This window comes from Glycine soja, chromosome 20, assembly GCF_004193775.1.
Source record: "Glycine soja cultivar W05 chromosome 20, ASM419377v2, whole genome shotgun sequence".
Lineage (NCBI taxonomy): Eukaryota > Viridiplantae > Streptophyta > Magnoliopsida > Fabales > Fabaceae > Glycine > Glycine soja.
In genome coordinates this window covers 30478959-30504994 of record NC_041021.1, presented here as the reverse complement: position 1 = coordinate 30504994, position 26036 = coordinate 30478959, and the positions used below count along the sequence as shown (strand labels likewise).

The window sequence follows — 26036 nt, the reverse complement described above, 5'->3', positions numbered from 1 at the left end:
GGAAGCTTGTAGAAGCAAAAGGCCAGTTATGGTCTTCAAGGTGGATTTTGAAAAGGCCTATGATTCAGTCTCATGGGCTTTTTTGGATTATATGCTGCAAAGAATGGGCTTTTGTCCCAAATGGAGACAATGGATTTTTGCCTCTCTCAATTCAGCAACCATTTCAATTCTTGTGAATGGCAGTCCTACAAAGGAATTTGCTCCTACTAGAGGCTTGAGGCAAGGGGACCCTTTAGCTCCCTTACTCTTCAACATAGTTGGAGAAGGCATCACAGGATTGATGAGGGAAGCAGTTCAGAAGAATTTATATAGAAGTTACATGGTTGGAAAGAAAAAGGAACCCACTAATATTTTGCAGTATGCAGATGACACAGTATTTGTGGGAGAGGCTGATTGGGAGAATGTTTTTGTTTTGAAGGCTATGCTCAGAGGATTTGAATTGGCCTCAGGTCTGAAGATTAATTATGGAAAAAGCCAGTTTGGGATTATAGGAGGTAGGGTCAATTGGGTAAGTCAGGCTGCCCAAACCCTGAATTGTAGGCAACTGGAAACCCCCTTCTGCTATTTGGGTATTCCTGTTGGGGCTAAACCCTCAAGCAGGTTGGTGTGGGAGCCTCTGATCAGTAAATGTGAATCCAAATTATCCAAGTGGGCACAGAAGAATATCTCCATGGCAGGGAAGGTGACTCTAATCAATTCGGTCCTCAATGCTTTACCAATATATCTGCTTTCCTTCTTCAAGATTCCCTAAAAGGTAGCTCATAGATTGGTAGCATTGCAAAGAAACTTTTTGTGGGGGGGAGACAAGGACTACAAGAAAATTCCCTGGGTAAAATGGGAGGTTATTTGCCTACCTAAGGAGGAAGGTTGTTTGGGGATTAAAGAAATATCTAAATTCAATGAAGCTTTGCTGGGCAAATGGATATGGGCCTTAGCTTCTGACCAACAGCAGTTATGGGCTAGAATCATTAACTCCAAATATGGAGGTTGGGAAGAGTTTCAGTCGGGCAGAGATAAAAGGGGATGCTCACACTGGTGGAGGGACCTGAGGAAGATTTATCATCACTCTGGTCAAAACATCTTTCAACAAAACATGGCTTGGAAGGTTGGTGGGGGTGACAGAATTCATTTCTGGACAGACAAATGGTTAGGGGAAGACTGCACTCTACAACAGAAGTACAATTCACTTTTTATGATCAGTAGACAGCAACACAGCACCATTTCAAAGATGGGGACCTTCTCTGAAGATAGATGGAGATGGGATTTCAAATGGAGGAGGAATTTATTTGACCACGAAAATGATTTGGCAGTGAATTTTATGGAGGATATTACTTCTATCTCTATTCAGAGATATGTGAAGGACAATATGATGTGGAAAGCTGAATCTAGTGGTGTGTATTCCACCAAGTCAGCTTATAGAATAATGCTGAACACCAATGCCTCAGCCTCAAATGTCAGAAATTTCAAATTAATATGGAAGATGAAAATCCCCCCAAGGGCAGCAATCTTCACTTGGAGGCTCCTCAAGGACAGATTACCTACTAAGGGTAATCTATTAAGAAGAAATGTGATTATCCAAGATGCTGGCTGCCCTCTTTGTGGTCAAGTGCAGGAGGAAGTGGGTCACCTAATTTTTAATTGCAAAAGGACAATGCCCCTGTGGTGGGAATCCATGAGATGGATCCAGGCTGTAGGACCTCTTCAAGCTTCCCCAGCAAGCCATTTAGCACAATTTTGTGAAGGATTTGGAGCTAATATAAACCATAGCAGATGGTGTGGGTGGTGGGTGGCTCTAACTAGTACTATATGGCAACATTGGAATACCCTCATCTTTCAAGGAAAACAGTTTGACTCCTCTAAAGTCATGGAAGAGGCTATGTTTTTAGCTTGGTCTTGGCTAAAAGCTAGAGAGAAAGGCTTCAACACTAGCTTCAACCATTGGTCCTCTAATATAAAGGAGTCCTTTGGTTAACCTATGTGGAGATGTCCTTATTGATGGGTTAGTTTGGGTTTTATTTTGGGAGGCAGCACCAGAGGTGCTTTGTATTTCCTTTTCATTCAGTACCACTTGTACTGTTTTGATTATTTCAATAATATATTATATTTTATGCCTTCCAAAAGAAAAAACTATAAGATACAATGAATATGACATTAAATGTTTTTCATATTTTCCAACACTCCCAAGCTGAAGCCTACTAATCTTTAAGCTTGTTACAAAAAATTATGACATGAACTCCACAAATCTTGGTCAGAAAGGTATCTTAAGGATGCTTCAGGACTGAGGTGTTAGAGAGATGAACATTGTTGGAAAGACAAGACAACTCAGCAAAATGGCTGGATTCATTGTTAGCCTGAAGAGCTGGTTGGAATGTTGCATAACCAAAGAAGAGATTCATTGGTGAGAACTAAAAATTCTTCAAATTCATCAAGAATGTGATTTGGAAGCTTTCATTAGGATGCCAAAAAATTGAAACTGAAACTGAGGCTGGTGTGCATCACAGCCATGGAGGTTTCGTCGCTGGTTGTCTTGTATGAACCATCAGTGAGATAGAAAAAAATCACTACTGGTATGATAGATAAAATTGAAACCGAAACTGAGGCTGGAGTGCATCACAACCATGGAGGATTCGTCAGTGGTTGTCTTGTATGAACCATCAGTGAGAGAGAAAAAATCACTATTGGTATGATTCACAATTGGAGGGTGGTGTGAATCTCAACGAATTCATCACTAATCACCGATGTATGACTCATTGGTGAAAAGAAGTCATCAGAATAATCGTTGATGGAAAGAAAACAGACAAACACTGGATGGTTTCGGATGGAGACAAGACTATAGCATTTGAAACTCAAGACTGCCAGGCTAGTGTCTGAAACTAACTCTTGTACCCTTAATTTGGATGCACTACAAGTAACTAGTGGTTTAATGATACGTATTGTATCAATTTCATGCTGCAAAAGAAAGAAAATAACAGACAGGCACAGATAGAAGATGAGAGCAAGCTCCCCCAAGTCAGAGAACATCTTCTAGACTCCAAATTTCTTTCCAAATCATCCATGAGGTTAACAGAAAGCACTCACCTCAATATAACAGACCCCCACTTGCCCAATCTCTCTCCTCAAACTAACTTAGGACACAATTGCCCTTTTGGGCCTACGAGTGTAATAAAACTTAAAAGGCTTAATCTGTTGGGATGGGTTCCTATGAATACCACCCTCTCTAAAATGTGCCTTGTCCTCAAGGCAGAAACAAGGGAATCTGGTCTTAATGAACTGAGCTGACTCCTAAGTGGCTTCTTCCACTGGCTGAGATTTCTATAGGATGAGCCATTCCTCAGCAACTGGACCTTGCTGTTTGTATTTTCGAGTAGCTAGAATAGCTTCAGGTGTAGGAGGATCAGAATCAGCCACCTCCATTCCTTGGGGTAATGCTGCTGGAGCAGTAACATTCTTCAAAAATCATTTAAGCTGAGAAACATGGATCATAGGATGAATACGGGCTGACTCTTGAAGTTGCAATTTGAAAGCCACTTCCCCAACATGAGATACAACTTGAAAGGCTGAAAATATCGAGGCGACAACTAGGGATTAGCTTGTCGGTGAGGCCTGAGTTTGACATAGACCCAATCCACCCATAACATATGTCACATGTCGGCAATGAGAATCAGCATAGGGCTTCATAGCCTATTGGGTGCGATTCAAATGTTATTTTAAATAACGCAGGGCCTCATGCTTATCCAGCAAAACAGCAGCCACATATTCCAATCGAGTTTCCCCAATCGAATAGTGAAGCACAGAAGGAGGCTTACGACCATAAACAACTTCAAATGGTAAAGATCCTGTGGAGGAATGGGTATAAGTATTTTACCAGAATTCGGCCCATAATAACCAAGAGTACCATTTGGTTGGTTGTTCTGAAACAAAACAACGGAGGAAGGTTTCAAGGCAATGATTGGCCATCCCGTTTGACCATCAGTTTGGGGGTGGTAGGACATACTCATTCGTAGCATTGTACCTTGAAGGCGAAAGAGCTCAACCACAGTTTTTGCAGTAAAAGGGTGCTTCAAAGCCAAGAAATGTGCATACCTAGAGAGACAATCACAACAACCAAGATGACCTTATAACCTTAGGAATGCGGCGGACGAGCGATGAAGTCTAATGGGATGTCCTCCCAAACTACTTCAGGCATAGGGATAGTTTGGAGTAAACCAGTTGGGGACATAGCTTGGTCCTTATATTTCTGATAAATATTGCACCCCCAGATAGCCCATGATATTCTTCTTCATCCCTTTCTGTGAAAAGGTTGCTGCAAGTTTCTTCTAGGTCTTAGTAAATCCCGAATGGACGATTGCTATCATGAAACTCAGTAAGCAAAATGGGAATAAGGACAGAACTGAGAGAAAGCACCAGTCTTCCCTTGAAGAGGAGCAACCCCTCATGAGAAACATAATCTGGCATTGAGGTTGGGTCTTGCTGTAATGCTTCTTTGATGTGGGTTAGGACAGGATCATTGTTCATCTCTTCGCGTAATTTGGAAAAATCTACCCAGTAAGAACTTAACGAGATAGTATTGAGCTCAATGTCTGCGGTTTTGTGGGGCAGAGCATCTGTAACTTTGTTTTCAGGCCCCGGTTTATACAGGACTTAGAATTGAAATCCAATCAACTTTAGCAACCAATATTGTTGGTCAATGGTGGCGACTCCTGTTGTAATAGATGGCGAAGACTTTTACGGTCCATATAAACCTTAAAATTGCAACCCAAGAGGTAGTATATCCAATGCTGGACAGACAAGGCAAGAGCCATTATTTCTTTATCGTACACGGATTTGGACAGAGTACCATGAGGCAGAGCTTTACTAACATAAGCAATTGGCTGGTGGTCTTGCATCAAGACTGCTCCTATGCCATGACTAGATGCATCACATTCAATGAAGAATTCTTTAGTAAAACCGGGTAAGGCCAAAACAAGGAACGACGCCAAACAACTTTGAGCACAAGGTGGAAACCGATTTGGTAGGTCTCCAACATTGGCCAGCAGAGATCTGAGTTGGGTAGTGTGTTCTTGTAATGCTTGGTCATGATATTTAAGAACTGGTTTGGTAGCAACAATTTTGGATCAGCAGCATCAAGTCGTGTTGTCATCCTTGTGTGCATACGACTGTGTTCAACTCTCAATGAAAGCACCAATGATACGTATTGTATCAATTTGATGCTGCAAAAGAAAGAAAATAATAGAAAGGCACAGATAGAAGATGAGAGCAAGCTCCCCCAAGTCAGAGAATATCCTCTAGACTCCAAGTTTCTTTCCAAATCATCCATGAAGCTAATAGAAAGCACTCACCCCAATATAATAGACTCCCACTTGCTCAATCTCCTCCTCTAACTAATTAGGACACCATTTCCCTTTTGGGCCTACGTGTGTAATAAAACTTTTTTTTTTTTGTCAGCAAAGATAAATATATATATATATATATATATATATATACCAGAAGTACAATGATTACATAAAGATCCAGTCAATTGGTTCCATAAATCAGACTAACAACAGTCTCGATGGGAACCAAAATCTGGGAAGTAACAGTATTATAAAGCTACCAAAAACCTATGGCTTCTTCCCTCGGCTAATAAACAAAAGCATCTCTATGATTAGATGACCAGTGATTATAATGAATTACAAAATCTTTCTTGAAATTTCGAAGCCATGTCCACAGTAAGAATATAGCATCCTCCATCAATTTATTGCCATTGAAGGTGTCATTGGAGAAAATGATCTTTTTCCTCAGCTGCCATACAGACCATGTAAAAGCCAACCACCAACACCTCCATCTATTAGCCCGAATTCTGTCAGCCACAACAGTCACATGTTGGGAGAAATGTTGCCTTGGGTTCTGTGGAAAAGCACTAAGAGTATTCACCCAAGACATAGATTCCCACCATGTAGGGAGAATTTTGCTGCAGTGAAGGAATAAGTGTGCTGCATCCTCCTCTATGCTCCTTCTAAATGGGCATCTTGAATCATTAATTTTCACCTGTCACCTTCGCGAATTTACTTTAGTTGGAAGTCTATCTCTAAGTAATCTCCATGCAAAAACTGAAACTTTGATTGGGATCCTTAGCTTCCATAGTTCTTCGAAAACTGCATCGTCATTCCCCTGTGTTAGATCTCCCCTCAACACATCATAGGCTCTTTTTGCTGAATATTGGCTTCTTGGGTCTGGTTTCCAAGCCCAATCATCCCTTCTATTAGGTTGAATTTGGCTGCCTACCACATCATTTAGGAAACTGGCAGCCATAGTTAACTCACTGTCAAACAAGTGTCTCTTCCATTTGAAATCCCACTCCCATCCTGTGTCTTTATGAGCTCCCATCTACTGAATGAGCTGATTCTGTTGGCAGGAATTGAGGTATAACCTAGGGTATTTGGCTAGTAATGTTGCCTCACCATCAATCCACCTATCCTCCTAGAACTTAATTCTATCACCACACCCCACCCTCCACACCATTCCATTATGAAAACCATTTTCCTGTTGCGGATGGTGAAGAGCCATTTTTAGATCCCTCCACCATATGGAATCATTAGTATCTCGTGATGCTTCATCTAAGCTCCTCCAACTACCATACTTTGACTCCAATACCCTAGCCCATAATTCTCTATGATTTTGGAATAAACTCCATTTCCATTTGCCAAGCATTGCAAGGTTGAAGCTATTGATGTCCTTGATTTCCAACCCCCCTTTTTCTTTTGGAAGACAAACTGTCTTCCATTTGACCCAAGCAATCTTGTTTTGGTCAGGTCCACCACCGCAAAGAAAACTGCGCTGTATGCACTCCAACCTTTCCACCACCATTCTAGGAACCATACTTCCATGAAAACGGATAAAAAGTAGGGTCCTTAAGGAAAACTAATAGAGCTTCCTCTCACCCACTATAATAAAACTTAAAAAGGCTTAGTCTGTTGGGATGGGTTCCTGTCATTTAACCATAACAATGTCCTAACAACTCAATAAAATATTATATCTCAATAATACCAAAATTATACCCAAATCTTAAGCTATTTATGCTTCTACTATTCAAACAAACCTTAAAAAACATGGTGGTAGTTGTATTCTTGTTTAAGCTATTTATGTTGGTCCTCTATCGCAAAACCCAAAACAACATTTCCTTCAACACATCTTTGGAGTGGCTCAGGGTGTAAGGGGCAATAGGTGGAGGTGGTGGTGGTTGGCTCTCACATGGTCGATATGGCAGCAGCGGAATAAGATACTCTTTTCCAATGACACATTTGATGCTAACAAAATTATGGATGATGCATCCTTTCTACTGTGGACGTGGCTGCGGAGTTTAGAGCAGGGATTTGAGACAAGTTACAACCACTAGGCGAGTAATCTTAGCTTAGGGTTTGTGTGTTAGCTGAGGATTGTATAGTGCATTTTTGCAAAGTACAGGTCACTTGTAATCTAGTCTGTGGTCCATGTCTTGACTACATAAGTCTGACAATGGAACCATAGGTTTGTGGTATTAAAATGTAAAACTTGTATTGATTGTACCTCTGGTACTCAATTAATATGTTAGCTTAGCAAAAAAAAAAAAAAAAGTGGAAAGAGCACACATGACAACTTATCCTTTAATTTGGTGAATCATCACAAAATCAAAGACTCAAACAATTATCCTATGATTGTTGTTATTTTCTTGTGGAAATCATTTGCTAGCAAGAAACCTCCCTGTCTTCAACATATAATAGCCCAAAGCTCTATATTTTCAGTAGAGAAGCGCTCAAAAGCTCTATATTCCACTTGCACTTTCAGATTGGAGAACTTTTATGATAGCACAAAGCACTAAGCGTAGAACTGAGGGAATCACAACTTTTGGAAGCTTAACAAATTAGCTACACAGGCCATATATTAATAAGATATGGATTGGGATTGTTATTATGAATTTAGATGAACTATAAACTCTATGGATTAGTACTCATTGTTGCTGGACTACATATTTGATCATTTGATTATTGTTTACCAGTACATTCTCTGTTCATTTAGTTTCATATATTTATCCTTAGACATAAATGATCTTTGTAGGCTGACATATATATGTAACAAGGAGGGGATGAAAGCCAGTGCAATTGCACTAACTGCTCTAGCAGAATATACAGGTGATTTTTTGTTATCTTTTTAAATTTCGTACCTTGCAAGTCGTGGAAATAAATTAAGTTGTTAATATTTTTTTTTTGTTTTACCAATGCATTTTAAGCGTTTTAGTGTTTGACTTCAAGTTGAGGGAGAAATTTTTTTTATCAGATTGGTGCAAATTAGCCTCTGTGTTTACCCTTTCACCTAATTTAGACCCTAAATGAACAACTAGGGAATAAAGTAGAAGAAAGACGACTAATAGAAGACGACCAAAGTCTGTTAGCCAATTTAAGAGGGATGATTAGCAATTGCTAGGATATACTCGGGATTCAATTGAAATAAAAATTAAGAGAAACTTAAAGGTGCATTCATAATCACAACCCTAGGTCTCTTTTTTTGTTAAAACTTTCACTCATTTTGTCTATTCACAATTACTGCTTTTCTACAATTGTTTGCCAAAACCATTCTTAATAAAATTCGCCTGGACTACTTGTAGAACATAATTATTTGAGAACCAACACTAGTCTGTAGGGTACGATATCCTGACTTTAGGTCTACTGTTATTGTTGTGTAGGGTTCGCTTGTCCTTAAGTGCAATTTTTACGCATCAAGTTTCTGGCTCTGTTGTCGGGAAATTGATAAAAGTGTCCTGAGAGTTATATCACTCCTTATACTATTGAATATATATATATATAGATAGATAGATAGATAGATAGACAGATAGATACACAGAGAGAGAGAGAGAGAGAGTTGATAAAAGTTTTTCTATTATTGAATTGTAGAAAATGTACAAAAAGGTGCTAAGCTGTGCAAAAAGCTACAGCTAAGACCTAGTGCCAGCTGTGACAGTTATAACTGACATGAAGACAGGTATAAATCCCTTACAACAACAGCAGTTGAGAGTTTTTCTTTGTTTTTTTTTTTTGGTTTGCCAGCTGAGAGTAATTAATACACAATGCAAAATAAAGAGAAATGGTATTCTCTTAGATGAATGCTGTCCAAAAGTCTGAGCAGGCTTATGTTGTAGTGTACACTAATTCCTTTTGATGTGCCTTTTCTGAACCTAATAACGGGTCACCATTTTAACCACCTTCTTGGCCACTCCCATGTCAGCATTGAAAACTGCCTCTTCCTGATCTACCACTTCCTCTCATTTCAAAATCTAGGGTTAATCTTTATCTAATATGGTGATAGTGTTTGTGACATCTTGAATGCTTGATCCATTCTGGGTCTAATACTTGATTTTGTGGTGTGTCTAGATGTTCTGACACCCTGTGTAATTAAAGCTGTTTTAACATTCTCCAAATCATCTTTCCAGTCATTTAATTTTTCTCTTGTGCTCTTTCTTTTTCCCCCATTCGTTACAGAATGTGATATTAGATCATGCTTGAACACTCTCCAATTTCTCTCCAAGAAGAATGAGGCCCTCAATGTGGTAAGACTTTAATGTGATCCAGAAATTCTGAAGAACTTTTTAAGACTTGTGAATTCATACAGGTTGGTTGTGTAGTACATATTTCTTGTACAATTGGCTGGAAACTCCAAATTTCTTGCTTTGAAAACGATTGAAAAAGTTAAAGAAATGTGTTGCTTTTTTTAATTTTTTTAGTGAGTGATTATCCTGTTTCTGTCTGCTAAGATTTTCTAAATTTCTAGAATAGGATGAAGTTGATTATTTATAAAATCTCAATTATAGGAGTATACTTACTGGGTGTACTAGTTTTCTTTTCTTTTTCCTTAACTGTAAGACTAAACTATTGTTAGTAGTTAGTCTATAGTTAATTAGTTAGTTAATAGTTAGGAGAGCTATTTAACAGCTGTCACTAACTAACTTGGGTTAGTTGACAGTTACATAATTGTAACTGTATATAAACAGAATTGTAATTTGTTTCAGGTTGGGTTGAATACAATCATCTTTTCACCTCAATTGAGTTCTTTCTCAGTTTCATTCTCTCAGATTCCTTTATCAATTTTCCTAAGTATCTCTCAACTTATTCCCTAGAACCACTTTATTGTTAGAAAACATGTGTAATATTTTTTTTTTGCACTGCAAAAATCAATAATATATATTATAAAAGAAATTCAGTACTAGTTGTACTGAAGATACAAAGATAAAGGCAATAAAGATACAATGAGAACCCCTCTAGGGAAAATCGAAGGCAGCCCACAGAATACAACAAGCCCAACCCCTCTAGGAAAAAACATCCTGTAAATTGGTTGACCAAGAATGAAAGTGCAGTTGGGAATCCTTCTCAACATATTTTAGCCATGACCAAGTGTGAAACAGGGCATCATCCATGACCTTTTCAGGATTAAAAGGCTGGTTCTTGAAAATCATGGCATTTCTATAATGCCAAATGGAGAAGGACAGGGCTAACCACAGAAATTCCCATCTTCTGTTTGTACTAGCTTTGCTACTCCATTGAGTGAATTGTAAGAAGTGATTCTTTGGGTCTATGGAAAAAGGACCCACTCTATTAACCCAACTCAATGGCTCCCACCAAAGGTTCCTTGTCATAACACATTTGAACATAAGATGGTCGACCGATTCTTCTTCATGATCGCAAAGGGGGCAGCTATAGGAAGGCATTGTGACCTGTCTCTTTCTGAGATTGTCCCTAGAAGGGAGTCGGTTCTTGAGGAGTCTCCAAGAAAAAGCACTCACTTTTGGAGGGATTTTCAACTTCCACATAGTGTTAAGAACATTGTCTTGACTAATACTATGATGAGTCTCCTGCAGCACTTTATAGGCAGATCTTGTTGAAAATAATCCATTAGGGTCTGGCTTCCACCAAAGGATATCCCTGTTGGATTGGTTTAGGTGAGCAGAATCAATCTCCGCTAGAAGGTCAGCTACCATTTGTATTTCATGATCAAAAAAATCCCTTCTCCATGATAACTTCCATTCCCATCTGCCCTCCACAAAGTCTCCCATGGAACTAATTGAAGAATGCTGCTGTTTACTAATAAGATATAATTGGGGGTATCTTCCTTGGAGATCACAATTGTTCTCTAGCCATATATCCTTCCAGAACCTGATGTTGGACCCCGTACCCACTCTCCATTTGAAATTATCACTAAGGCAATTGTTGTGTTGCTGCTGAAAGATTATCTTCAAGTCCTGCCACCATTGAGAACTGTTATTTCTCCTTCCACCAGAAATCAGCTCCTTCCATCCACCATACTTCGAAGTTAAAATTCTAGACCAAGGTTGGTTATGATCATTTGCCAACTGCCATCCCCATTTACCAAGTAAAGCCTCATTAAATAAAGATAAATCTTTAATCCCTAGGCCCCCTTGGCTCTTAGGAAGACAAACAATATCCCACTTTACCCAAGGAATCTTTCTGGCCTCTTGGTGAGCTCCCCAAAGGAAATTTCTCTGAATGGAAACGATTTTGTGCACCACTTTTTTGGGGATCCTAATGAAGGACAGAAGGTAGATAGGTAAGGCTGAGAGAACAGAATTAATAAGGGTGATTCTGCCCCCCATTGATAGAGTTCTTTGCTTCCATTTTGCAAGTTTAGCTTCAAACTTCCTAACAATAGGCTGCCACACAAAATCTTTTAGAGGACACCCCTATTGGAATTCCAAGGTAATTAAAAGGGAAATCCAAAGTACTACAGTTGAGAAAATGGGCAGCTTCCCTGCACCAGCTAACAGATTTACCCACACAGCCAAGTTGACTTTTTGAGTAGTTTATCTTGAGACCAGAAGCCTCTTCAAAGCATCTCAAAATGCATTTTAAGATTCTGACATTATGCTGAGTAGCATCTCCAAAAAACAGGGTATCATCAACATACTGAAGGATGTTTACTTCTTCTTTTAAAGATCTCACTAGGAAGCTTTTAAACAAATTCTTGGATACAGCTGACCTCATTAAACCTGTGAGCCCTTCCACTACAATATTGAAAAGGAAAGGTGCAAGGGGGTCACCTTGCCTTAGGCCCCTCTTAGGAATAAATTCCTTAGAAGGGCTTCCATTCACTAAGATGGATATGGTTGCAGTGTTTAGACAACCACTTATCCATTTCCTCCACTTTTCGCAAAAACCCATCCTCATAAGCATGTAGTCAAGAAATCCCCAGGAAACTGAGTCATAGGCCTTTTCAAAGTCCGCTTTGAAGACCATACAAGGCTTGCTTCTTGATTTGGCCTCAGCTAGAGTCTCATTGGCAATTAAAACACCATGAAGGATGTGCCTCCCTTTCAGAAAAGTCGTCTGCCTTTCATCTATAAGGCGAGGAATAACAGCAGCCAACCTCTTGGCCAAAACTTTTGCCACAATTTTATAGACACACCCTATAAGGGAGATGGGTCTATAATCATTGAAAGATTGTGGATCATTAATCTTTGGAATGAGGGCTATAAAGGAAGCATTAGATCCTTTTGCGAAGGATCCATTGATATAAAATTCATCCATGAATCTCAAGATGTCTGGTTTCAAAATCTCCCAAAAATGTTTAATGAAATTGAAATTCAAGCCGTCCGGACCAGGGCTTTTGTCCCCCCCACAGTCCCAAACAGCAGTTTTGATTTCCAATTCATTAAATCTGGACACTAGGCTTTCTTTATCTCTTAGATCAAGAGAGGGGAAATGGACACCATCCAGAGTTGGTCTATTAGAGCATTCCTCCGAAAATCTGTCTTGGAAATAGAGGACAGCTGCATTTTTAACCCTACAAGGTTCATGAATCCACACCCCATCCATGAAAATACCTGGAATAGCATTTTTTCTTCTTCTATGATTGATCAATCTGTGGAAATAAGAAGAATTGCTGTCCCCTTCTTTAAGCCATTTAACTCTAGCCTTTTGTCTCAACATAGATTCATATGCATAAGCTGCCTCCCACAGTTGGACTTGAAGAGATTTCTTAATATTAACTTCCACTTGAGACAGAGGTCTGCCATTTAAACCATTCTCCAAAGCATTCAGCTCCTTTTTGATCTTGATGACTTTTGTAGCATTAGCTTCACCATTTGATAAGCTCCACTGCTTTATGCACTGTTTCAGATGTCTAATTTTATGATTCAGAACATATCCTCCCCATCCTGGAGGGTGGTAATTACCCCACTGCTGCTGAACTAGTTGTTGAAGACCCTTATCATTCAGCCACCAATCCATGACCTTAAAAGGTTTTGGCCCCCAATCTATGTTCTTAGATTTCAACAGGATGGGGCAGTGATCAGAAAAGTCTCTGTCAAGAACAAACTGGGTAGAATCCGGCCACTGAACCAACCAATCATCTGATATAAGAAACCTGTCCAGCCTACTCATAGCACTGCCATTAGGTCTATACCAAGTGAATCTTCTCCCAACAGATCTAACCTCCTCTAAATTCATATCTGAAATCCAAGCATTGAATTCAGAAATGCTAGGATCCACACTTACATGCTGAGCTGAGCTCACTTTCTCATGTTGGTGTCTTACTGAATTGAAGTCACCTACTACACACCACATGGCTGCTTGAGAAGCTGTCTTCAGATGAAGGATCTCCTCCCATTGTTGCCTCTTTCTTTGAAGATCACAGGGTGCATAGATATTGAGTATGGAAACCCTTATGCTGTCTTTAATCCACTTCCCTTCCAACAAAATAAATCCACACCCCACTACCTTTCTGTCAACTAAGAAGGAGTCATTATTCCATAAACACAAAAGACCACCAGCAGAATTGATTGCAGGAGCAAACTCTGAGTAAACATTACAATCAGCCCATAAATACTGACAAAGTTTTCTATCAATGCTCTCCATTTTTGTTTCTTGGATGCAGAGAACATCAAGATTGTTAGACAAAGACATCTTTCTAATTGCTGATTTTTTAACAGCCCCACCCAATCCTCTAGAATTAAAGGATAAAATATTCATGAGGCCAGATTCATACTTCCCATCCTAGCTGATGAGGCTGTTGCATTCTCACAGCTATGTTCTTCAAAAATCAACCCCAGGTTTTTAGCTACTTCATTGTGAAAAATCTCCTCGTCCTCTGAAGAAGCATTAATGAAGCTGTTAGAAGGACTAGGGCTGAGACAGGTGTGAGGCTGAGATGGAATATCTTCAGCTACGTGTGACCCCCCTGGCATGTCATGATCCATAAGAGTGGGGCCAGAGACTTGAAGTTCCAGAGGTAGAGACTTGTTAGCTATCCTACTGGTCTCATCAAATTTATTTGTAAGGCCCGAAGATATACTACCTGCACCCATCTTTTTTCTAGAATAAACCTTGAGGTTATGGTTAGATACTTCTCCCTTTTCTTCTGGGCCTTTAAGATTGAGGCCCAAGTTGTATGTGACTCCTTCTGACCCCCTGTTTTGAGTAATATTATTCAAACCGCAATTCGGTGGGTTTGAAGGTGAATGGACCGCGGGACATAAAGCAAGGTTATTATCCTCTGGTCTATGGTAAAGGACCCTAAGGTCAGCCCCTTTGACTATATCTTCTTCGTTGGACCCAGCAGCACCAGAATCTCCTTTTTCCTCATTCAGCTCCCGCTTCTGATCTAGAAAGGATATACTATGATCCTTCCTTCCACATCCATGCAAAAGGTCTTTGAGAGGACCGTTGTAGTCCTCGTGACGCGTGGCGCAGACTGGCAGTCTCCCAGCAGAGAGCAGCTCCTGTTGGTGGGGTGACACGTCCCCATCAGAGGACACCTCGGATTCTGCACGCCAACGGTTGACGGCATTGGCCCATCGTCGCCGCCGTCCATCCCCCATGAATTCCGACGAAGCTCCATCTGGATCGCGAGAAATAGAATCTTCGTCGGAATCGGCCAAAACTGTCGTGAACGGTGATGGCGGAAAAGCCTCCATCTCCGGCCGACACCACCGTTTCCCATAAGGACGTGAAACCTCTTCCCTCAGGAACAGGAGATGTTCCGTATCATTGACCCTAGCCACCATTGATTTGGAGAAGATGGGATTCTCCTTAGTGCGAATCAAAATCCGCGCTACATCCAATCTCAAACGGTCCGCCGTCTCCTCGTCAAGTTCAACGACTTCACCAAATGTCGACAACAAGGTCTGAAAGTGCTCTGCGTCCCAAATCTCCAGGGGAACACCCCATATGTGAATCCATGCTAATCGGAATTCAGGCGTCATCCCCTGTGTCCATTTCTGGATTGAGTAGATCGTTGTGTCTCCTTTGGAGTGTTCTCTGAGGTTGAGTTTTTCTGCTTTTGCCTCGTCCATGTCTTGTAAGATAACCAAGTCATCCCCCCAGTATGACACCTTCACATCCATACCTACCACCTCCTGAACCTCATCCACCGCCTTCTCAAACATACCCCTATTTTTTAGATGGCCCACCCAGGTGTGGTCCAACCATGTTGTTTTGTTTTTCGTAGTTTGTATATCTACTGATACTACTTCAGCTTCTGGTTCGTACTTCCCCATCCAAGACATCTTAATCTCCTTATCTATCATCTTATGATCGTGTCTGACAACTTCAGCATACGATTTCATATTATTGAGTGTCGTACTATTGGGTCTGGCTTGTGTAGGTACCGTGGGATTCATGGAATCTTTCCACCCTCGAGCCACTTCACCCCCTTTTCTCTCCGCTTCCCTTTTACCTCCTCTCTGAAATTTTGGTTTGTTGACAAAAAGCTTCTTCCCTTCTATGTAGATTTTATTGTCCAGTTGTCTCTCCAAACGTCCTTCGTCCTCCACTCCTTTGAAGCGAACAAACCCATAGCGTTGACCCTGTTTGTTCTTTGAGTTGGGTATGAACACCTCCCACACTTTTCCCCACTCTTGGAAGAGATTCCAGAGGTAAGTTTCGTTCACAAAATCAGGGAAATGAGAGAAGTAAAAGGATGTTATGTCCTTATTATTTCTCCATGATAGAGCTCTGTGATTTTGTCCTGGCCGATGTGCGTGAGTAGCATTTTGGCGTAAAGCATGGTCTGATGTTTTCTGAAGACGAGCCTTCCTCCTACCTTCCACCTGAATCCACTGGTCCTCATGGGGAGTGTCATCCATGTCTCTGTGGTTGGTCCTTGTTGTGTTGAAGTCTGTTTCATTAAAGGCATAGCTTCTTCTCCTTCGGTCTCCCTTACTCTTTCTGTAGCGAGCCCTCCCATTAGGAAAACCTTGCAGGTATCTAGTAGTCGAACGTCCTCTCTCTCTCGCATTCTCCTTCTCGAAATCATTCGCTACCTTACTGTATGGTACTCTCTCTCTCGCTCTGTGCCTGTCGTAATCTCTCTCACACTCTCCACCTCTGAATCTCTGTCTCTCACTATCTCTGTATCTCTCTCCCTCTCGTTCTCTCTCTCTCTCACTCTGTTTCTCTCTCTAACCATTCTCTCTCTCATTATCTTCCACAAAGATAAAGTGAAACAGCAAATTAGAAAACATGTGTAATATAATTTGGGCTTTTAGTACTCTGGCATTTTTGAACTTTACAGTTTCAAATTCCAATTATTGAAGTGTCCGGGTAATCATTAGATCTTATCCTTTGTGAAAGAAAAAGATGAGACACAAAATTCTTAAGGGGATGATCTTACATAACAATTAGGCTTCCAACTGTAGTGGTGAACTGGAGATCTGAAGTGAGAGTGGAGAATCCACAACACTAGAATTGATTCTCTGTCTTAAGTCTGAACACTGAACGGAGTTCTCATTTATACATTCAGTTATTATTCAGAACCTAGAGTCATGCCTGGTGTAACAGAGTTAGCTGTTAATCTGTTGTAAGTTGTAACATATTACAGAATTAACTATCACAGAAACAGAATTACACGTGAGACATTGTCTCTAACACACGAAAATAAGTTAGAGAACAAAATATTTTTAAATTTGTTTTTAATTTTTTGCTTCAAAAAAAGATTAAGGAGAACAAGATTTCAAAGATGAAAAACTAGTCACCTAAACAGATTGAGGTTGCAATTAAGGCAGTCCTCAATGCAAGTAGGGATGGGTAGGGGTTACCTCAATTATGACAGCTTTCCAACAGGTAAGTTTTATTAATCTGTTACCTGTATTGTACAAAGCAGTTGATCCCATTAGCTTCAAGCCCAGGCTTTTTACCAAATATGACAACATGCTTTCATCCCTTCCCTTAATTTGTTTTAGTTGTCGCAATGTTCATGGGGTATTATAGACTTATAGTGTAAAGTTGCAATGGCCATTTTGTGGGATTTGGGTTGTTGTTTAATAGTTGTAACTTTCTTAAGCATTATTAGAGTATATTGTAAGAGATGCAGTTACTCAACTGCAGTCTCGGGTAGTCAGTGTAGTTAGTAAGCTGTTAGACTACTTGTGCCAGCTGTCATTAACACAACACTCTATAAATACCTATTTGTACGCTCTTTTGAAGTGGTTAATAAGATTGGGTTTCCTTTTCCTCTTTCAATTTCTATTTGCAATCACCAAAAGTGTTGCAGAAGCCCCATTCACTGCAGACTTTCTGATGAAGGATAAAAAATGAAAGAAAATTTACCAAACTCCAAATCTGGCCTCTTTAAAAACTTAGCTAGTATATCACTGTTTTATTGAACCCGGGATTATTAGTAAAGTGTGAAGCTTTCCTCAAGTCACTCAAGAAATCACCATGCATAGTTGCTGGGTATTGCCTACTTGTAGCTTCATCAGCAAAAAATTGTGGGTTCCCTACATTTTCTGCGAGTAAATCATGACATCATCGGATGAGTGCACACTAACATTGGATCAGTGATCCCCTTTCATATGGTTGATATGTTGTTAGTGTGCACTCATGCGATGATGGTTATGATATACCTGTAGAAAATCTGGTGAATTGACTGTTCTATGCTAGTGAGGCCTCAAGCAGGCAATATCCAACAACTGTGCAAGATGCTTTCTTGAGTGGCTTGAGGGAAGCTTCATGCATTTATTGATCAGCCCGGGTTCAGCAAAATAATCCTAGGAAGTTCATGCGTAAGAATGCTGAACCAAACAATGACCTGTAGAAGCCTTATTCACTGCGGACTTTTTGATGAAGGATAAAAAATAAAAAAATTTCCAAATTCCAAATCTGGCCTCTTGAATAAATCAACCAGGATATCATTGTTTGGTCCAACATTCTTAAGCGTGAACTCGGGCTAATCGGAAAATGCATGAAGCTTCCCTCAAGCCACTCAAGAAAGCATTGTGCATAGTTGTTGGATATTTCCTACTTGTGGCCTCATTAGCAAAAAATTGTCGATTCCTCACATTTTCTGCAAGTATATCATATTCATCACCAGATGAATTCACACTAACATGGGTCAGCAATCTCCTTTCTTATGGTTGTTACTCTCATGTTAGTGTGCATTCATCTGATGGTGATTAAGATATACTTGCAGAAAATGTAGGGACCTATTGTTCTTTGCTAAGCGTGAACTCGGGCTGATCGGTAAATGCATGAAGCTTCCCTCAAGCCACTCAAGAAAGCATTGTGCAGTTGTTGGATATTACCTACTTGTGGCCTCATTAGCAAAAAGTTGTTGATTCCTCACATTTTCTGCAAGTATATCATAATCATCACCAGATGAATTCACACCAACATGGGTCAGCGATCTCCTTTCTTATTGTTCGTACTCTCATGTTAATGTGCATTCATCTGATGGTGATTAAGATATAATTGCAGAAAATGTAGGGACCAATTGTTCTTTGCTAGTGAGGCCACAAGTAGGCAATATCCAACAATTGTGCACAATGTTTTCTTGAGTGGCTTGACTGAAGCCTCATGCATTTACTGATCATCTTGGGTTCCGAAAACCAATCTTAGGAAGTTCATGGTTAAGAATGTTGGACCAAGCAATGGAATACTGGCTGATTTATTCAAGGGGCCAGATTTGGAATCTGGGAAATTTTTTTTCATTTTTTATCCTTAATTAGAAAGTCGCAATCAATGGGACTCCTACAAGTCACTTTTGGTGACGTTGAAGAAAGTTACAAGGAGTTATTAAACAATTACCCAAATGCCAACAAAGCAGCTATTACAACTTTACACTATAATATGTGAACAGGTTAATCAACTATAACAAATTAAAGGAGGGGGTGAAAGCAAGTTGTCACATTTGGTTAAAAGCCTTGGCTTGAAGCTTATGGATAAAATGCTTTGTAAATAGAGGTAACACATTAGTAAAACTTAGGCAGTCCTCACTTGTTAGAATGCTACCTTAATTGTGGTCACTTCTAGCATGTCTTAGTTGTGACTACTTTGGGGGCTGCCTTAATTGCAACTACATGGGGGGTGTTTTAGTTCCACATCGATTAGAGATATGTCTAGAGCTTATAAAGCTTGGATAGTCCTCACCTTATAAATCTGTTCTTAACTGTTGAGTTAGTCTGAAAGCGAAATTCTAAGATGGTATAACTTGATCCATAATCCATCCAGATCAGACTCGGACCATCCATTGACTCGGTCGGGGTATTGAGCCACTGGGTCAGGGGTCAACCCAATGAGTCACTAGTTGACTCACATGACCCGTCTATATTAAAAAATTATAAATAATTTATAACTTGTAAACTTTTATACTTAAAAATATAAATGGAAAATATAATCAAACTTCTATCAATTTGACAACTGCAATTTGACATTTCAATTATATAAATTCAAGTTTCTAACAGCTACTATCCAAATAAAATTACATTCCAATTAATTTGACATTCATTGAAGTTTCTAATGGCAAATTATGTTTCAAAAATATTTGTGTCATCATATTTTATGTTTTTAAAAATTTATTCCATTCTGAATTATTTATTAATTGATTTTTTTCTTTTTTATCATTTGTTATCTTAATTAAAATTACTAAATTGCCCATATTAAAAGTAAATATAAAGGATATTGAGAAAAGTCAGACAACAAATGGTAGAAACTGTAAAGTATTAGCTTTAGTGTGGTAAGGTAAGCACATCTCACGTAGAAGGTTGACGGCTCTCGATTTCTAGCAGTGCCACGTAGGAGTATTTGGTAGCTTTTAGTATATGAATTGTGTAGCATTTGACTGATTAGAGGCAACTTGGAAAATCAACAGCCTTGTAGAGAGAGAAAAAAGCGTGAAAGCTACAACTAGGCTGCAAGCCTGCAACATTGGAGAACATGAAAAGCTGTCTCTGCAGAGACAGATAGAGAAAGAAGTGAAAACCCAGTTACCTAGGGGAATTTTGCGGTCTGCTCCGAGTCAACTACACCAGTTTGGCACTCGGTTTGATGACATGTATGTCAAAGAGTTACTTACAGAAATGATCCAACAATTGAATCAGCTCTGCTTAGGGTCTGGTTTCCGATTCAACCAGCCGGGCTGAGCCAAGTTTAATAACACTGATTGGGAGGGTTCCTTGCTTAGTATTGAAAATCTTGCTTTCAATTTGATAGTAGGCAGTAAAGTCCTTCTTCATGGAGTATGTCTCATTAAGATTCTCCCGCATTTCACAAATGGAGGGATAAAACATACAATTACAGCTTATTTTTTGAATCAGAGTGCCATAGCCAGGTTTATGATAAGAGCATCCTCATTATCCCAAGCCTCAAACTTTGGACCACCACTTTCAATATGGCTTAACATCATATGCCTTTTGCAAGTTGTAAGAATGTACTGTGCCCATTGTAGATGGTTGTGACCATCAAGTTGATAAAAACCACCAAATTTGAAAGGTCGTTAGGACCCAAGGCGATAACTTATTCCTCTGCCATGATTAAGAGCCTGTTAGCATAAGAAAAATGCTGTAAAAAATAGGAAAGAGTGGCGTTGTAGATCTAGAGTGCACAACACTGGATTTTGCCAAATTGACCCCTGGGATAGTCAGAGGGCATGCTAACGAGCTATTCTGTGCCAGTGTCAAAGAGTGGCCTACACATGCTAGGTATTAGTGTGACGTGTGGGGTGGAGATCTGCCCCATTATGGTATCAAACCAGTAGAGGAAAGGCACTCCTCCTGTTCTGATCACTGGTCCTGAAGGCTGCAATGATGAGGGGAGCAAACAGGGGCATGCTGATATCGAGCACCGGAAACAGAGCTCCCAAGACTAGGAGCTCTGATACCATTTTGAGAAAAGGACGTTTGTGTGAATAGTAAAATCTCTAATTTCCCTTTTACAGATAAGCAACTAAGCCTAAGCAAGGAAATAAGAAATTATATCAAGAAATATAAACATCAGTATACAATGATACTTACAACATCTTGCTTCTTGCACACAAAGCTTATCTTGAAAAGTTCAAAAAAGAGGCAACGACATTGGTATTTCATTCAGAATCTTCCTTATCAGCCGGTGTATTATCCTCTTACAATCCTCCTCATGCACATTTTGCCTAATCACTTCACTCAGGGTCATCAAATCTCGGCTACCAGCCTTTTGGTAGTCGTGGAGGTTTCCATAGAGGCTGTAGTGGCCACATTGCAGGGCATTCCATAGCCCGTGGTGGCAGAATGTATGTTCAGTGTTCAGGTGTAGCATAAATTTGGCCACAATATGTCCATTTGCTTTCACTGTTTCAAGTATGACTTCATTCCACTAGTTTTTGTGAATTTGCAACCTTACTCAGTACAGGGACTAACTGTTAGAGTCGGTTAACAGTTTGCTGGTTTTTTCTGTCAGAAAACTCCTGGCATCATTTCATATATTAAAGGAAGTGAATATATATCAGAAGCTTGTCTTTCTTTGGCCCTATAATTGGTATCACAAGATTTTTGTGGCTCTGTGGCCCTTCACTTCAAAATTTGGAGTAGATTTTGCTTGAATGAAGAAAATGTGTTCTGTTCATTAGATGCTGGATTAATATTCACTTGCTTTACTTGTGCTCAGTTTGATATTGGTTCTCAAGTTGTTGGCCAGAAGGACACGTCAAAGAATGTTCTAGACGTCTGGAAAGAGGTAATAGACACCACTCTTTTAAATTGTCTATTTCCTATCCAGTAATTGCCTAAAAGTACTACTTTAAATTTACCATCTTTAGCATTGGGTGATATTCTTTGTGTAGATATTCCACAAGAGAAGAACAAAAAAGACGGAAAGAAAATCTCATAGAGGCAAGTCCTTTGAATTTGACTCCTTGTACTCCCTTGTTTCAAACCGGTAGGCCATATTTTACTGTTTTACTCATTTCTCCATCTTATGTTCAAATATCTCTTCATGGTAATATGGGAATGTTAATGTGCAGTGGTGATAGTAACTTGATTCTGGATGGAATTCATGAAAATGTTTTGCAGCTCAATTATCATGACCCAGTAATGCAGAAAACTGTAAGCATTTATCACACCCCCACTGATTTCCTGGGATTCGTTCACTTATTCTTTTGAATCATTGAGAATTTTGTTTTGAAATCTGTTTGAAGGTCAAGTGCTTCGACAATCTTGGAGTTTATGATCTAATGCATCAATATATAATGCATACACAACAGATGCCCCTGTATGGTAAGAAGATAATTTATCTACTTAATACTGTTAACAAGTTAAATCTCACTCTTGTTTCTCTATCTTTCCTTTCATCAGTATATTTGCCCCTAGTAGCAATTACTGTACATCATATAGTATCTCAAGTTCAGAAACCAAACATTGAGTGGCCAAAATCACATCAGAGGTATATCTTGTTATTGTGCTAGTAGGTTTAGCATAAATTGAAAAATGTATTTTTCTTACAAAACAAGATTTCCTAATGCTGTATCATATAAAATCTTCAGATATCGTACCATGATGATGGAAAAGATGGACATTTTGAATACCTGGCACCACAAAATCCCACCGTATATTGCAAGGAACTTATCAGCTAGTTCCTTTGTTGAAGACTTAATTTCTCCATTATTACATATTTTGTCCCCACCAACTGTAAGACCGGTAATGTACTAATTTTATTTATGAATACAGGTTTGTTATCTAATCAATTTGGTCTCCTTGTTTTCTCCTCTATAATTGCTTGAGTAGATGTAATTGCAGATCCCGTATTATTTGATGTTCAATTTTGTGTTTGTGAAGACACACTGTTCTTTTTTGATAAATTATTTGTTGAGATGTTTAGGAGAAAGGTAGTATTATGATAAAGAATGCATCTTTTCTTTTGTCTTATTATTTATTATTGAATTCAGTTTGAACAAAACTTTAGTCTAGTTTGCTTTAATCCCTAGAACCTATAAATTCCCAATCTCAGTTCACAGCCTGGCAACAGTACTGAGTCAGTTCTTAAAATTTGTTTATGAAGATCCTGCATTACTGTGTTCTTTCTTTAATTATATTTTTATTTATCTACAGCTCTTCTCATGTATTTTTGCTTACCTTATCTGATAGCTAAGTTGAGCTTGATTCAGCTCTGGTTACACTGTAGTTTGTTTCCCTCTTTTTTTTATGTGGTTTCTTTTTTCTTTAGGTAGCATTTCAATTACTATCAGATAAGGAGCAGAATGATCTTGCTCAATTAGTTAGCACAATGGTATCATACACTATAACATATAAAACTTTGAAATCAGATATTCTGCCTCAAACCCAGAGGTGTGAAGTAGCTGATGGCTTGGCACTGTCTCTTGTTCCTCCTATTAGCGACTTTATAAATTTCAAGGTTTGGACTTTGGATCATTGGTCATACTTCTATAATGGAAGTATATGAATCTCAGCCAGATTTTGATATCTATTTTATGGTCTACATTTGTGCAGGATTATACTTCAAACCATTATGTGCTTTCTGTAGCTATGAAGCAGGTTTTGGTTCATGAGGTTAGACTTCATTAATATTCATGTTTTACTTTTGTTGCATATTTTTCTCTTGCTTCTCTATTTAAGGAGGATATTCAGAACTTCTTTTTTTTTTTTCCTTTTGCTCAGCAAAAATAAGTATATATATATATATATATATATATGAGTACCAGAGTTACTAAAGATACATGATGGGATTAGGTAGGCATTTGGTTCCTATGAGCGGACAGTCTGGATAGGGACCAATGCTACTTACTTACAGTGAAAATATACTACCCAGATCCTATATCTGCTACCCTCTCCTAATCACAAAAACCTTCTCTTAGGTTGCTCACTTGCTCGACCATTGATTGAAATGTATTACAAGATCTTTCTCCATAAATCTGAGTCATGTCCACACTAAGAATACTGCATCATCCATCAACTTACTTCCATTGAAGGTCTCATTTAAGAAAACTATCTTGTTCCTCTGCTGCCAAATAGTCCATTAGTGCTACCCACCAACACTTCCATCTGTTAAACCTTATTCCTGCATCCACCCCATGGCCATGCTGCAGAAAATGTTGTCTTGGGTTTTGCGGGAAGGTGCTCGAGATATTTACCCAAGACAAAGACTCCCACCATAAAGGTACAATTTTACTGCAGCTGAAAAAAAAGTGAGCTGCATCCTCCTCCTTGTTCCTGTAGAATGGGCATAGCAGGTCATTGATCTGTACATGTCTCCTTCGCAGGTTTAATTTCGTGGGCAATCGGTCTCTAATTAACCTCCATGCAAAAAAAGATGATTTGGTTGGGATCTTTAATTTTCATAGTTCGTCAAAAACTCCATCCAAGTTCTCATCCGTTGATTCCCCCATCAGCATATTATATGTGGTTTGTGTTGAGTATTGGCCATTTGGATCAGCTTTCCATACCCAGTTATCTCCTCTATGTGGCTGGATTACAGTCCGTGCTATGTCCCCCAAGAAGCCGTCAGCCATGTCGACTTCATTATCAAATAAGGGTCTCCTCCATATGAAATTCCATTCCCAGCCTGCATCTGTGTGACTGCCTAGCTGCTGAATGAGCTGCTTTTGCTGGCAGGAAATGCGATACAACCTAGGATATTTTATCATTAATGATACATCATCACCAGTCCAGCAATCCTCCCAGAATCTGACCTTATCTTCACATCCTACCCTCCAAGCTATCTTGTTACTAGTAACAGAACTTATTATTTATAAATTAAAAAATGTTTGTTGACCAATGATTATACTCATAGTATTCTTACGGCTGTCTTCATATAATAATTGCTTTGTGTCTGAAAGGTGAACAATTAATTTTGCTTATAAGTTCAAGTCTGAAAGAATGAAAATGAAATTTGAATGTCAAATATAACTATCTGGCTCTATAAGGCTTATTTATATCTTTCATTTATTTTTTATATTATAGCAATTATCTTCTAATCGTATTATAGTTATAATTCCATTCTTGAGATTGCTTGTAGACTTTGGTAAAACCTTAGATTGTTTTTTATTAGCCAGATGGCATGTTATCATAAATGACTTAATTCTCAAATAGCTTTTTGCTTCAAATTGATTCATTTAAAATTTCGTAGTTATATTAGGGATGTCTGTATCCATTTTTTCACTTGTATTTCTGTTCTGCTTTTTTACACGTTACAGGTTGAAAAGCATAAGATTTTACAAGTTGGTAATGACAAAGCTGGGGCCTTCACAAATGGAGGGCATGAAGTTATTGAGACTGGAACTAACAACATCCCATTAGCCAATACCAGTCATGCAACTGCAGTTGATTTGAAAATTAATGAAAATCAGGCTAATGTTTTATCATGGCAATTAAATGCTAATCCAACAACAGTTTCACCAAACTTGGATTCCAATAAAATTTCACGTGCAGCAGACTGTGGGAAACTACTAAACATGGGAAATATGAAAAAACCATCCAGAAGTTCCTCAAGTTTCTTTGATAGGTAATTCTTCCTCAGTGATTTCTAAGTACCTTGTCAATCGCTATGAAAAAACTACTTTTTTGTGTCAATTGTTACTTCTAAAGTGAATATTGATATATGAGAATCATGTCTGCTAAACTAATCCATTTATTGTAATTATAGCTTCTAGTTTTGAAAATATAATTAAATGTCATAAAATTGGAAACACATTTTCCCGTTTGTTTAAAACTAAAAAAAGTAAAAAGTGTCATTTAAAGAAGTGATTTTTTAAGAAACAGATAGGATTTGCTTCTTAAAAAAAATACTTTTATTAAGCAAAAACAGTCTAAACAA

The 26036-nt window shown here is 38.9% G+C and overlaps 1 protein-coding gene across 2 annotated transcripts in view; it reads left to right on the top strand.

Moving 5' to 3' along the window:
• The window catches only part of LOC114402956 (chromosome transmission fidelity protein 18 homolog), an 84528-nt gene that overhangs the window by 49040 nt on the left and 9452 nt on the right, over positions 1–26036 (top strand). For both annotated transcript variants that reach the window (XM_028365666.1, XM_028365665.1), the window contains 11 exons: positions 8074–8147; positions 9492–9559; positions 21876–21944; positions 22051–22145; positions 22231–22312; positions 22405–22483; positions 22562–22649; positions 22750–22903; positions 23430–23618; positions 23714–23773; positions 25417–25724. In XM_028365666.1, coding sequence (XP_028221467.1) covers positions 8074–8147; positions 9492–9559; positions 21876–21944; positions 22051–22145; positions 22231–22312; positions 22405–22483; positions 22562–22649; positions 22750–22903; positions 23430–23618; positions 23714–23773; positions 25417–25724 — 1266 coding nt within the window. The remainder of the gene's footprint in view (positions 1–8073; positions 8148–9491; positions 9560–21875; positions 21945–22050; positions 22146–22230; positions 22313–22404; positions 22484–22561; positions 22650–22749; positions 22904–23429; positions 23619–23713; positions 23774–25416; positions 25725–26036) is intronic.